General features: G+C 45.9%; 1 protein-coding gene across 1 annotated transcript in view; it reads left to right on the top strand.

Annotated features, from left to right (window-relative positions):
* The window catches only part of SUSD4 (sushi domain containing 4), a 198,797-nt gene that overhangs the window by 153,016 nt on the left and 30,907 nt on the right, over positions 1 to 14,874 (top strand). The window contains exon 5 of the mRNA XM_075542656.1: positions 11,778 to 11,783. Within this exon, the coding sequence (XP_075398771.1) occupies positions 11,778 to 11,783 (6 nt within the window). The remainder of the gene's footprint in view (positions 1 to 11,777; positions 11,784 to 14,874) is intronic.

Genomic DNA, 14,874 nt, shown 5'->3' with positions numbered 1-14,874 from the left:
AACCAAGCTTTCTCCTGGGAAGCAGTTGGTGGTTTCAAAGTGGTGATTTAGCAGTTGGCAGCCCAAGGCATAACCACTGCGCCACCAGGGCTCCTTGGAAAGCCACCCCAGGCACATTAAAACAGTCCTATTCATGATGAGCGGCTTCAGGAAAGAGTTTATCATTTGAGACAAAGGAGGTTGGCAGCGTTGCCACCCATCAAAAATAAAAACCACTGCCCTGGGTTGGATTCTAACGCATAGCAACCCTATGGCGCAGAGTAGAACTAAATCTTTATGGGTGCAGACAGCCTCCTCTTTCTTCCCTGGAGGAGCTGGCCTTATGGGTAGCAGCCTGACTTATGGTCCCTGCTTCCCTCAGGGCTCCTTTCACCTCACTAGGGTGACTTCAAATACAAGATCCAATTAAAACAGCGGCTTTCAAGGGAGGGCACCTGCTGGGCTTGTTGAATTCAAGGCAGAAAGATTTGCTCAGAAGGTTATGGTAACTGTTTGGGGGGGGATTCAAAGGGGTCATTGATAGAATTTCTCCAAAGGACAATCACAGGGACTGAGTATGAAAAAGTTTTAAAAAATGAAAATGGAGGGTGAGAAAAAGTTCAGGAAAGTTGAGTCAAGGAATGAGAAATTTTTTTCCTGTCACCTCATTCTTCCAGGGAAGCAAAGTCTGACCTGTGAAAATTGCTTTGGGAAACTTGACCCCCACTCATCTTACATCTTGGAGCTGCCCCTTTAGGCTTCTCTTGATTCCCTGGACTCTTCAGGAATGTTCAAACGAAGACTAGTTGAGTTCCTGTGAGGATGCCCACCCGGCCATTGCAATGTGGTGTAAAGCGAGCGAAGAGGGCAGAATTCTTGGGGGAAAGTGTAGTGAGATGGAAACTTCCCCAGCCCAGGTATACAGACCTATAGATGGAGGCTTTGTTGAGAAGCAATAGCTTCACATCCCCATATTTTTAATACAGGTTTCTATGACTTCATAGCAGTGCTTTTTTTGGCCTATATCTCTCTATATGTATTTATGTATATGTGTGTGTGTGTCGATGTATATGTGTGTATGTATGTAAAGGTGTATCTCCATGTGCTTTACTGTGGGTCTTTGTCTGAATGGTTCCTAGCCGTGGGGCCTCTTCATCTCCAAGTCTCTCATCTTCCTGCCTCGTTCACTCACAAAACCACAATGAACATAAGACATATTTTGTCTCAATCATAAAATGGAACTTGTGAGAAGGGATCCGGGCAGCCTCTCATTGCTAAGTGCCACCGCCTCCTTTTGTACTATAGTGCTGTACCTTGAACGAATCACTATAGACTCAGAGAAACTGCAGATTGGGCACTGGGGAATCACAGCGGAGAGGAGACGCATTCTTACTTGCCGAGTTTATGGGCCAGTGGAGCTAACAGACAGACGATTCAGTTATCTGAGAAATGGCATCGTCCCAGATGGCGCCCACGTATGCACACAGCTATTTTTACCAGGGCACACAAGTGCCTATGTGTTTGGGAAGGTGCAAGGACACTTCTAGTAGGTGTTTACGCAGTGCAAAAAAAAAAAAAAAGCTGCTCAGGGATTAGGGGGCTTTTTGTTTTGCTCCCCAGAGACCAAACCCAAATAAGTTCCCCCTCATTATACTAGCTCTGGGGAAGGGTGTGTGTCTGCAGAGCCCCTCGTATGAGAGCAGCGAGCGTGTTCAGGCTCTGTAGCACTCAGCCCATAGACAGATGCGTCTGTGGATGAGAGGGCAGAGCCAGTGGAATGAAGGGTGTTGAGGAGCATCGAAATCATAGGGTGAAACCAACTTGCAGTAAGTGGTTCTGTGGAGGGAGGCACACAGAGCAGTCTAGGTGGTGACCTGAAGTGAGGCCCTCAGACATTGTGCATGTCCTTGGGGCTTCAGCAAACACTGTGAACAGCTGCACAAAAGGGTTATCTAGAAGTCTGAGAATTTGACAACATTTCTTCCCATTCAGGTTTTCAAAGACCCGGAAGTGGCACAGCCTTGTCTGGTATCTGAAGACAGAAATCCCTAAAGCCCCACCTATCCCCTGCCCTTTCAAAGGACAGTCAACAGCTGCAAAGGTCACATGAGTAGATATCTTTGAGCAGGTGAAGAGGGTCAGAAGCACAGGTGACTGAAGCAAAATCTTGAAATTGGGAGTCCTAGCCCACAGCCACTTAAAAATCCCTACATGTTAAATTTGGCAACTAGAGTCAGTAGTGTTTCTTTCAATAGATCTCTAGGGGGAAGTTATGGGGTCTACCTTAAGTAAGATTCACTAGAGAAGCAAAAGTAGTGACTCTGTGTGTGCGTGTGCGTGTGTGTGTGAGAATTTATATCAAGAAAATGACTCCCATAGTTGAAGAGTTGGACAATTCCAAGACCAGGCCTGTTCTAAGTCTATGGGTCAGATGTTAGGCTGGAAGCTTCTCCTGATGAACCCAAGAGCAGTAGGAAATCACCAGGCTAGTGGCTGCAGGGGCAAATGAGTCCACGATTGACAGGTCAGATGACAGGCCGCTGGTGACTTCCAGAATTTGCAGGCAATATGCAAGCTGCTGACTTAAGTCAAAAGATGATGAGTCCGATGCAGGATCCAGACTCAGCAAAAAGCAAGCAAACTTTTCCACAACATCCACTTGCATGAGAAGCAGGATAAACACCCGAGGAAACTTTCTTTCAATGGATTGCCCCAGAGCTGTGATCTGAGGAATAGTATTGCATCCCTCCCTAGTTTTCTTACAAGTGATTGACTGTGGCTTCATTGTGCTAGAGCAGGTCATGGGGGATTGATTACTGAGCACTGAGAATCCTGACCCAGCCAATTCGACACAAAACCTGATCATCACAGTCAAATCTAGAAGGGACTAGTCGAGCATTTAGTTGAGAATCCATATTTAGAGAAATATACTATTTTTTAAAAAACACTTGTTAACTTCATTTATTCAGTGAGTAAGTATTTTTATGCTGATATACCAAGTATTTTGCAAGGTACAGAGAGTCTAGTGGTAGCCAAGTTCTACAAGAGGGATACCCATACATAAACCCCCACTGAGTTAGCATACCTTGGGTGATGTTCCTGAGATCTCACTTTCTTGGCAGACTCAAAAGAGCCTTGGGGAAGCAGCAATTAAGCCCTCAGCAACTAACCAAGATATCAGTAATTCTAACCCAACAGTTGCTCTTTGGGCTACAGCATCTGGTGATCTGCTCCCGTAAACATCACCAGAAACCAAACCAAACTGGATACTGTCAAGTCAATACCCGTTCTTAGACCTTATGCCATTACCTTAGCCACTAAGGTCACCAAGAACTGCCCCTGTGGGCTTTCAAGGCTGTAAATCGTAATGAAGCAGGCCATCATGTATTTCTCTTGCGGAATGGCTGGTGGGTCCAAACCACACAACATCCAGTTAGGAGCCCACTAGGGCTCACTCCCTTACAGACCACGGCCAAGAAAACTCTAGGGGGTAGTTCTGTTCTGTCCCATAACATTGCTATGAGTCACAATCAACGCTACTGTTCCCAACTACAAGTTCTCTATTGCCTCCAGCAGTATGGGGTCATGGTTCTCCATCTGAGATGACCCATTTGGGTTTCTAAAGTGGAACCTATTTTTTTTGAAAGAACAGAATTGGGTTGGTGAGTGCTCGCTGACTCTTTTGGGCTGGGTCCCAGACCTCATGTCATATGTCCTCTCAGAAGTTCCAGGAAAGCTGTGTGTGTGGCCCCAGGGACCTCAGGGAGCTTGGTGAGCTTGTTTGTTTGTTTTTCACAAATCAGAGAATAACCCCCTCCAGGAACTGCAGGGACCTAATGGTTCATTGACAATGACTTGAGCAGAAGCTTCCCTGCTGCTAACATTTCCAGCAGGCTCTGCAGCCGCGTAGCTGGCATTTCTCCCAGGAACAGCAAACCTGACCTCATTAGAGGCTGAACATCTCAAACTTTTTCTTGTTTTGTTTCAAAATTCAATCCTAAAACGCAGAATGCCCAAAGTGATTGTTCCTCCTTTCCCGTTCATTTCCGGAGCGCTCTCAGACTGAGAGGAGGGTTTAATCAGATAGCTTCAGATTCAATTACAGGCAAGGCAGCAGTGTGATTTCCTGAGAACCGACCAGTGCCCAGGGGTCCTTTCAGGTCTGCATCCTTTCATAAGTAAAGGAGGAAAACTGAAGAAACCGAAAAACCCCATTTGGCCAAATGTGAAACCACTTGGAAGGTTCCCATTTGGGATCAAAACTGGAAGCCAGTTTGACTGTGGCGAATGTCTGCTCCCGGGCTGTGTTTTACTCTGCTTTGTTCCCAGTCAAAACACGTTCAGGTACAAGAGGCGCCTGGCAGTGGTCTCCCTCCAGGAGCCCTGCCTTCCCTCAGCTGTGGCTCAGGACTGCAGAGTGAGGCCTGGGTCGGGACAGGGAAGACTCGGCCAGCAATCTGGGTCCTCGGATCAGAGACCCTGCTTGCCAGAGGAGGCCTGAGGGAGGCTCCAAGTTCCCGGCGTGTGGGCTCCAGCAGGGTGCAGACTCATGTGAAACTTAAAACCGTACTGCCTCCAATGGGGAGCAGTGTGGGAATTTTCCTTTTTTCCCTCCCTTTCCACTTTCCTGGTTGGCCTCTGGTGCCAACCCAGAGATGTCCCGAATGCAACATGGTCGCTGCTATAAGGATTCCAAAATCGTGGTCGTAATACCAGTGATCAATGGGTCAGTCAGCACCCACCCCACCTCCCACTGTTTTAGTAGACCAGTAGGCCAGGACATGGTCTCCATTGAACTACCCTGGGCCTTTAGCCCCCCTGCTGGATACAGAAGGAAACTGGGTCAGCAGGAAAGGGCTGCTAACTGCAAAGTTGGTCGTTTGAAACCACCAGCCATCTCTCAGGAGAAAGGATGAGAGACTTAGAGAGTTTCAGTCTTGGAAACTCTCAGGGGCAATTCTACCCTGCCCCATGGAGGTCTCTGTAAGTCAGCCCCAACTGGATACAGTGAGTTTTAGTTTGTTGTCATGATGCTGAAGAGGCTTCAGCAGAGTTTCCATACTAAGATGAGCAAGGCAGAAAGGCCTGGAGTGATACTTCCAAAATCCAGCCAGGGAAAATCCTTTGGATCCCAGTAGGCTGACTCACTAGTGATCACGGGGATGGCACAGTGCTTCATTCAGTGGTGCACCGGGTCGCCCTGATCCATGGGCTCACTGGGCAGCCAACCACAGGGAACCATATCTGAGTTGCATTAGCAGTTAATGCTCTTAGCTGCTGACCCAAAGGCTGGAGATTCAAGTCCGACCGGGACTCCTCAGAAAACAAATCTGGTGACCTACTTCCAAGACGGCCATTGAAAAGCCCATGGAGCACAGTTGTACTCTGACCCACGTGGGTTCGCCAAGAGAAAGAATTGACCCCACAGCAGCCAGCGAGGCATCCACCACTCCAGTAGTGACTAGACAGCCAACGTTAAGCCTGGAGGCCCATGGAGGGGTGGGGGAGCAAATCGGGCAGGGCCACCCCCACAGCAAGCCTCCTGAAGGGCTGGTTTGACATGGCATGTGTGCTGGAGAGACTGATTTGAAGAAAGTGTGCCGGTGTGAAGTCTGAATGCCGTTCATCTGATTCCGTCCCCTTAGCAACTTGAGACCAGAGACATGAGAGGCTTCGCCTGAGGTCACGAAACCATTCCCTCCCAGACTCACTGCCTCCATCCGGAGCCTCATTACAAACCCAGCTGGCATCTGTAAGAGTCCTCTGAGATTTGCAGACGCATTCTTGAACAGACAAGATTCTCAGGTTCCTTTGAAGACCAATGTGCACGTGCTGGGCTTGGAAGGAGGACAGCTGAGGCCTTGGCCTTGCGCACGAGTACCCTCGGGGACACGGCCGCTCAGATTCAGGTTCAGGTTCAGATCCCACCGGCCAGGTCAGTGCTCCACATCCCTGCGCACCTGCAGCTTGCTCTGCCGCCATGGCGATGAACGGCTCTCTTACACAGGGCCAGGCTTGCATTACAACCACAGTGCCTGTGACCGCCCGGGGTTTCTTCTTTGAAGGAAAGGCAAACTACCAAGCAGTCCTGTTAATGTGTTGTTCACGGGCCATAGTGAATTATCCCGTGTACAGTTGACCACCGGCAGCAGAAGACAGCAAAAAAAATAGCTCCGTGCGCGTGAGCACGGCGTTGCTCAGGGATCGCGGTGTTGAACGCTTTTGTTGTTGTTGGAGATAGGTTATTGCTGCTGCACCTTCTTCCTCTCCTTGATCACACATCACTCTTGTACTCAAGAGGTGACTGTGCGGTCGCATTAAGGAGCCTCATTAGTGTCTGTTTAATTAGTTTTTTCTATACTGAATCCCGAAACACTGCATTTTCTGTCCTAAGAAAACCAAGCAATTCCTCTGTCATTTTCCCAGTACAACTAAGTCCTCAGATTGGGTGGCCTTTGACATGAGTGAGGGTCCCTGAGCGCCCTGGTCCACTCTCACCAACTGCAGTGAGGGGGTTGATCTCAGCCCCTTGGCCCCTTGCCATCCCTGTAGGCCTCCCTGGAGACTGGTCACCCCCAGGGCCTTCTCTTCCCAATCTGTTTTCACACTCGGCCATCTAGTTGACTTATAGGACAGAGTAGAACTATGCCTGTGGGTTTTCTGAGATGGCAAATGTTTACATGAGCTGAAAGCCTCATCTTTCTCTTAAGGAGCGGCTTGTAGGTTTGAACTGCTGACCTTGCAGTTAGCAGCCCAACTCGTAGCCTACTACCCCACCAGGCCTCCTTGCTCCCAAATATCATAGACTCTGAGAATTATCGTCTTTTCTTTTTTTTTTTTTTTTTTTCACCAACCTCATCTGAATGCAGAGATTTAGATCAAGGTCAACAGGAAAAGAAAAGATGATCTCCCCACCAAGGGGAACAAAGCTGGCATGATTCTGGACGACTCTGGTTGCTGCCACCTAATGAAATGGAGGGGACACCTGTGGAGGTCTAGGACATGCCCCATCTCCCACCACACACTCTCACTTGGCAATAAGACCCAGCAGACTTGGCCCCAGGGCCCTGTAGTAGCCTGGGGGAGAGCCACCCCATTTATCACAGAGTTGACTGTGACCCATGTGTGTCGGTAGGTGTGTGATGGCTGGTTTCCAGAAGTAGAACGCCTTGCCTTTCTTCTGGGCCTTCCAGTTCGCACGGGAACATGTTATCCCTGTGCACAGGTGCACTGTGGTCCAGGGCTGCGTGGCTCATATCTCCAGCAGTTGTCTCTTGTGTACAAGGCACAGAGAGGGAGTTGAATCATCAGTCAGTCAAAAGAAATATTTGAAATCCCCCTCATGATCAAGAAGCCGTGGTGGTGCAGGGTTGTTTGGTTTTTTTTTCAGAAGTAGATCGCCAGTTGGACTGCTAACAGCAAGGTTTGTGGTTCGAACCCACCCACTGATCCAAGAGAGAAAGATGAGGCAGTCTGTTTCTGTGAAGATGTGTGGCCTTGAAAATCCTATGGCGTAGTTAGTTCTCCTCTGCTATGAGTTGAAATCATAGCCACCCTACAGCTATGATTCTAACGAGTAGCAACTAGGTGTGGGAATTGACTGGGGGCAGTGAATAAGAGAGTTGGGTGTGGAAGCATGGATGTGGCTTTGTTTTCAGAAAGTCATAGGGGATCTGACTCACCATGACCCTGTGGGGCAGGGTAGAACTGCCCCTGTGGTTGCTGAGACTGTAACTCTTGATAGGAGTAGAAAGCCTCTTCTTTCTACTGGTGGTTTCGAACTGCTGACCTTACAGGTGGCAGCCCAATGAGTAACCACGGTACTACCAGCCACCAGGGCTGCCTGTCTCTATGCTACAGTTTAGTCATTTTACTCTTAGTCAAAGACCAAGGCGGGCTTCTTTAGGGCAGAGGAGTGGGTTCATGATTCTCTCCCCAAAGTATTCCCAGTTTGCTCTGAAGTCGTCCTATGTTATAAATATGCACAGACAGGCAGGCCGAGCTCATTGTTCTGTGATGTTTAAGTGCCAGGTTGCTGAGAGGTATGCAGATCTGAGCAAGAGGGAATAGAGTAACCAGTGGCCAGGAGTCCCGTGTGTGGGAGGCTTTGTTATGCTCGGGGAATTCGTGGTGTGTGTCTTTAAACTCTAGGCTGTCTCCTCCATTCCTCTTGGATCCAGGCAGAATTTGTTTCTTCTTCCCTCTCTGGGAAGGCGGGGTAGCTTGGATTTCATGACAATAACCCCCTGGCAGTCAGGTGCAGCCCAGAAGATACCAGACCCGCCATCACTGGTAGGCTTCCTCGGACAGCGAGTTCCATGATGGGATTTGGGGTCATTCTGCCCACATTTTCCATCCTCCCTTTCCCCCAGCTCCCAGTCCCACCTTCACTTGTCTTCATAAATGACCGCCAGAACGCCCTGCCTTTTCTCCCAAAGAAATTAGCCGCATGGGAAGAGGATCATTAGTGTTATTATTGCTGTTGCTGTTGTAGTGTAATAATATATTATGATATATAATATACCTATGTTCTGATAATCGTAATTATATATAATATATAATAACATGTTACCACATAATATAGATCATATAAAATATATGCTGATATAATTATATATAATATATAACTCAGATATAATAATATATGATATATTTATACATGGTAATTTATGTTATTAATTTTAAAAATTAGACATATAATTTAACATTATATCTTATTATTGATACCAAGAGACACCAGTCCCGGAGGAGGACATCAAGCTTAGTAAAGTAGAGGGACAGAGAAAGAGGAAGGCCCGTGACAACTTGCATTGACGGAGAGGCTGCAACAGTGGAACAATTGAGAGGATGATGTGGGCGCAGGCGGTAGTGCGCGCTGTTGTGCGCGGGTGGCTGTGAGTTGGAACAGACTCGACGGCACTGAACAACCACAACGTGACTGTTACATGCAGTTGAGTTGGCCCTGCCTCAGGCACAGAAGTGTGGGATGCTGCTCAGTCCTGCGCCATCCCCGTGACGGGTTGCCAATCGGACTCTTAGGACCCATAGGGTTTTCATTGGCAGTGTTTAGAAGTCAATGGCCAGGCCTTGCCTCCTCGTTCAGCTTTGTCCGGAGGCATCAATGAAAGCTGTTCCATGTCAGAGCAACATACAAGCCTCCACCGGCAGATCCGGTGCGACTGTGCCTGAGGGGCGTCAGCTGGGAATCAAACCCTAGTCTTACAGGGGCGGCAAGAGGTCCACCATGGCCCACCATGGGGGTGACCAATAAACACTTCATGCCTTTTCCAGGTCCATCCTTGCGGTTTTTCCATATCTCATCCAAACATGGTGCCTGCATTTATCATTGTCTTCTCTTTTATGCTTCGTGTTTTCCCATGAGCTGATGCCTGACTTTTACCTTGTGCCAGCTCCCTCTAACATGAGTGTGATTAGAGGAGGCAGTGCTGTGTCTGATAACGAGACTCTCCTAGTAACCACAGCTTCTGGGGGCAAAAAAAACCAAAATTCTATGGCGGACTCTGCTCATATTCTGAACAGTTTGTTCCTGAATGGATAGGAACCTGATGTACTCTTATGTTCACCCCTTTGTTTCCCCTCAGTCACAGTTGATTGAGCATTTGGTGGATGCTTACCCAACGGGTTAGATCCTCCTTTGCCAGTTTCCACACAAACTGTTCAGTGGCATTAGCTACATTCATGGCACGGTGTCCCCATTCTCTTTTGAGTTCTCCGTGTTCCCTCGCTAGTCCAGGTCCTTTTCCCTGCCCCCTGATCTGCTCATCTTTGATTTTGAGTAATTGGCTCATTGTAGACCTTTTGGTCCCAGACTGATGGTTTTTAAGTAGGGGACCAATCTCACAGAGAACATCATTCATCTTGTGTGCTACTCTGCTGACTCATATAAAAGGCAAGGTCAGGGGTCAGGCGCAGCTTCAAGTAAAGCATGTTAGTCTCAGGGAGACCTCTGTTCTCTACTGTTCCCACTTGTCTGAATTTTTTTTTAAAAAGCATTTTAGTTCTGCTCCATATTTGTCTCTCGTTGTATCTGGAAGTATTCACTGTGGCATCGGTCAGAATGGTCTGTGGTGGAGGTCAGGTGCCATTGGTTTCTTCTAATCTCAGGCTAGGTGAGATTGTGGCTGCTATAGACTTGTCTTTTCTCTGAGCTCCTTTATGCTTTTGAGTTTTGTCCTATGTTTTCCTCCTGCTCCATCCAGGAACTTCTCTTCTGATCCCCACTGGAGCAGACGACTTGGAAGTCAGGTAGCATCTAGCTCTTCTGGTGTTGGGCTCAAGGAAGCTGTGGTCCTCATGGCATTTGGACTAATTGTTTCCTTGAGTCTATGGTTTTCTTCACTCATCTTTGCTCCAGGCAGAGAGAGGCCAATAATTGCATCGTAACTGGCCATTCACAGACTTTGAAGACCCAACGCTACTCACCAAAGGAGGATGTAGACTGGTGTTTCCTAAAGTGGGTGGTACTGCCCCCTGGGGTGCTGGAACAGTCTAAAGAGGGCTGCAAAGCAGATACCTACACTTTAACCTGGGTTATGAGCTACATTACAAAAGTGTTTCATTGTCAGTAGGGGACTAAGTAATTTGTTTTCTGAAAAGGGGGTTTCGGGGATCTATGTAGACCATTGTCTTTATGTACATGTTGTCCCAGTTGACCTAGATGTCCTCTTAGGCTATGGACCTAAGCCCCCATGCTTAGCTATGACTCAAAAGCTTTTAGACTTTTGCCCCCTGTGTGTTCTACCGACCTGGAGAGATCGGACACTTGTGCAAATAAGTATATAAAACTATCCTCTGGCAAAGCTTTAGTTCCACTCGTAGTTATACTTCTGTATTTTATACCCGTTTATCTTGCATATCTACCTCTGGAACCACTCATAAATCATTGTCCTCTTGATTGTTAGTGAAGGATTTTGCATGTGACCTATTACGCACATGCACCTGTCGGTGTCTTCTTTGGCCTTGGGCGTGTTGTCCTGAACTCTTTCTTCCTGAATGTTGCCTTCTTTTTCTCCCATGTCAATGTCTGCCTACGCTTTACTTGGTGATTTTCCCATCCTCCCCTCTCAGGCCTGGTAACTGTCAAAGTGTGTTTCTATCTGTGTGCAGCCTTGCCTTGACTTTTTAGAGTAGTGGTCTCGTATAATAGGTGTCCTTTTGTGATTGACTTTCTGCACTCCGTTCAGTGCCCAGGTTCACTTGTATCAGACACTTGTTTTAACCTTCCTCCGCATTCAGTGCCACTGTTCTCATAAATGTATGTTCCCCTCCTGACACGCCAACATCACGCCTTGTACTCGTATGAAAGAGGGTGCATTGCAGTATTTGTCCTTTGATGCTTGACTTATTTCCTTTAGTATTATGCTCTCCAGATCTACCTAGGTTATGTTTGCAGACTCATTATGACTCTTTATGATTGTGTAGTAGTGCATTGTACAGGTGTGTATGTACAACTTACTTATCCACTCATCCATTAATGGGCCCTTCAGTTGTTTCTATTTATTCGCTATTGTGAGTGAAGCAGTGGTGGATTGATGTCCGTCCATGTCATTATCTTTGGGCTAATAGGACATATACTTAAGAGTAGGATTACTGGCTCACAGGGCAGTTCTGTTTCTGTGTTTGAGGAGGCAGGATACCATTTCCTATAATGGTTGTTCTAGTGTACAGTCCCGCCAGCAATGGATAAAGGACTTCCTACATCCTTGCTAAGATGTGTTGTTATCTGGGGTGGTGGTTTTTTGTTTTGTTTTGTTTTGTTTGCATTTGTGCTGTTTTAGCCCAGGGTGAGGCGATATCTAAAAACCCTAGGGATAAAATCGAAACATTTCCAGTTACTGGAAAACTAGTGAAAAGAAGTAGAGCATCGTCAGAGATAGTGCCAGGAAATGACACTATGCAAATAAATATATAGAACAACACTCGGGTTGGAAGGCGCTGGAAATATGACTGAGGAAGAACTGCCTTATCAAAGAAGAGGTGACCCAACACAATGCTCAAGTTATAGAACAATATCATTGATATCACATGAAGTAAAAGTTTGCTGAAGATCATCCAATAACGATTGCAGCAATACCTTGACAGGGAGCTGCCAGTTCAGGCTGGATTCAGAAGAGAACATAGAATAAGGGATATCATTGCTGACGTCAGATGGAGCATGGATGAAAGCAGAGAATACCAAAAAGTTTCCTTGTGTTTCATTGACTACGCCAAGACATTTGAGTGTGCAGATCATAACAAACTATGTATCACCTTGGGAAGAAGCTTCATTGTGCTCGTGTGGAACCTGTACAATGCTTACGAGGAGGTTGTGTAAGAATTACTGCATGGTTTAAAATCGGGAAAGTTGTGCATCAGGGTTGTATCCTCTCACCATATTTATTCAGTCAACATACTGAGCAAATAATCAGAGAAGCTAGATTATATGAAGAAGAATGCAGCGTCAGGATTGGAGGAAGGCTTATTAACAACCTACAATATGAAGATGACACAACCTTGCTGAAATTAAGGAGACTTGAGGCACTTACTGATGAAGATCAAGGATTGCAGCCTTCATAATAAGATTGAAATTGTCCAGGATTTCATCTCGCTTTGGTCTGCAATCTTCATAGAAGAAGCAGCTAAGAGATTAAGCAATGCATTGCATTAGGCAAATCTGCTGCACAATAATTGGGGAAATTGCAGTATTGGGGAAAAAAAGGGGGGTGTTACTTTGAGGGCTAAAGTAAGCCTGACCTAAGTCAGGGTGTCTTCAGTTGCCTCACATGCATGTGAAAGTTAAACATTGAATAAGGAAGACCAATATAAAATGGAAGCGTTTGAAGTATGGTGCTGGTGAGGAATATTGAAGGTACCATGACTGCTGAAAGAACAAACAGATCTGTCCTGGAAGAATTGCAGTCACAAGGCTCCTCGGAGGCAAGGGTGGTGAAACTTTGCCTCATGTACTTTGGACACGCAGGAGAGACCAGTCCCTAGAGGAGGACGTCCTGCTTGGTAAAGGGGCAAGATGGGGGAAAGTAGGGCGGCCCATGGCAAGATGGATTGATACAATGACTGCAACAATGGTGGATGGCAATGGCGGGTCTGTGGCAAGACTGGAAGGTGTTTCGTTCTAATGTACACATGGCTGCTATGTGTAGGAGCTGACTTGATGACTCACCAAACAGCAGGGGAGTGGCTGTCTCCTTGGAGTTTGGTCTGTATCTCTCTATGGCCTCTAAGCACCATGAACATATTTTTATACATCTATTGGCTACTTGCATGTCCTTTTTAGTGAACGTGTTCTGTTCATGCCCTTTGCCCATTTTGTGGTTGTTCTTTTTGTTGTTAGGGTTTTCTAGATTTTAAAAATTAGACCCTTGGTTAAGGCTTCTCCCAAGATTTTTTTTTTCCAGATGGTAAGTGTGTCTATTTACTCTTCTAATAAAGGCTTCTTAATGAGGTCCCTTTGGTCTATTTCTGTCTTCATCTATTTGCAACGTTTGTTGTAATATTTGTGTTGACAAAAGATCAGGTCCCGTGGTGTTTGTTCTCCCTGTGTTTTCTTCCCAGAGCGTTATGGTTTTAACCTGCTGGGTTTGGGTTGGTTTCTGTGCCTGGTGAGGGGTGCAGGCTCGGTTTCATTTTCCTGCAGGTGACTTTCCAGTTTTGCCAGCACCGTTTTGCGAGAGACTGTTCTGCACCACTGAATGGCACGTTGACCCTGGTTGGAAAGCACTTGTGCATAGATGACAGGGTTGAATTCGGAGTTCTCATTTCCATCCGTCCATGATCTGTGTCGATCACTGAACTCAGAACCAGGCTGTTTGGGTGATGGTTTCCAGGGAGCAGGAGGCCTCCTGCTTTGTCCTTTTTTCCTCAGTGTTACTCTAGCTGCTCAGGGCTTGTTTCCTTTGCATGTGAAGTTGGCCATTAGTTTTGCCATTTCAATAAGAATATAGTTGGGATTTGTATTGGGATTGCATTGTGTCTGTAGATTGCTTTGGATACAATTGGCATCTCACTATATTTATTTGCCTTTTCTCTTGCTCAGCTCTGCCGCAGACGTGCAGTACAATGTGAAGTAAGATCATGAGCATCCTTGCCTTGTTGCTATTCTCAAAGAGAATGCTCTCGGCCTTTCTCCTCTGCACATAATATTGGCCATTGATTTTACATATATGACCTTTATGTTGATAAAGTATCCTCCTATTCCTATTTTGGTGAGAGTTTATAACCAGGAAACGTTTGGATTTTATCAAATGCTTTTTGTGCATCAAATGATTTGATCATATATATGTGATTCTTGTTTTATGCTTATGGGGGTTACATTGTTAGATAATTCTGTTATTGAACTAACTTTGTAATCTTGATATCAATCCCACTTGATGCTATGATTTTTGAGGTCACTTTTCTGTAAAGTGTTCAGGCTAGAATTCTGTTGAAAATGTTTACATCTTTGTCTGTAAGGAATACTTGTCTATAATGAATGTGCGATGCCTTTGCCTGGTTACAGTAACAGTTATACTGTCTTCATAGAATGAATTTGGTAGTCTTCCTTCCGCTTCTTAATTTTTGAAGGGATTGAGTAGGATTTGGGTTGAGTCTTTTCTGAATGTTTGGAAGAATTCTCCAGTGGAGCCTGTTTTTTTGTTATTTGTTTTGTTTTTAACATCTTTAATTTCTTCTTTTCTCGTGGGTCTTTTAAACTTCCTACTTCTATGTTAGTAATTTTTCTATTTGATTTAGATTTTCATATTCATTGGTGTAGAATAATTTATAGTAATCCATTTTTATCTTCTTTATTCTCTATTGGGTCAGTTATGTCACTAATTTCATTTCTTCTTTTTTTAGTTTTTTATTATATTACAAATTATACATTTCAGTCTTAATATC

Source organism: Tenrec ecaudatus, chromosome 1 (assembly GCF_050624435.1).
Source record: "Tenrec ecaudatus isolate mTenEca1 chromosome 1, mTenEca1.hap1, whole genome shotgun sequence".
NCBI classification, from domain to species: domain Eukaryota; kingdom Metazoa; phylum Chordata; class Mammalia; order Afrosoricida; family Tenrecidae; genus Tenrec; species Tenrec ecaudatus.
This window is presented reverse-complemented; position numbering and strand designations above follow the sequence as displayed.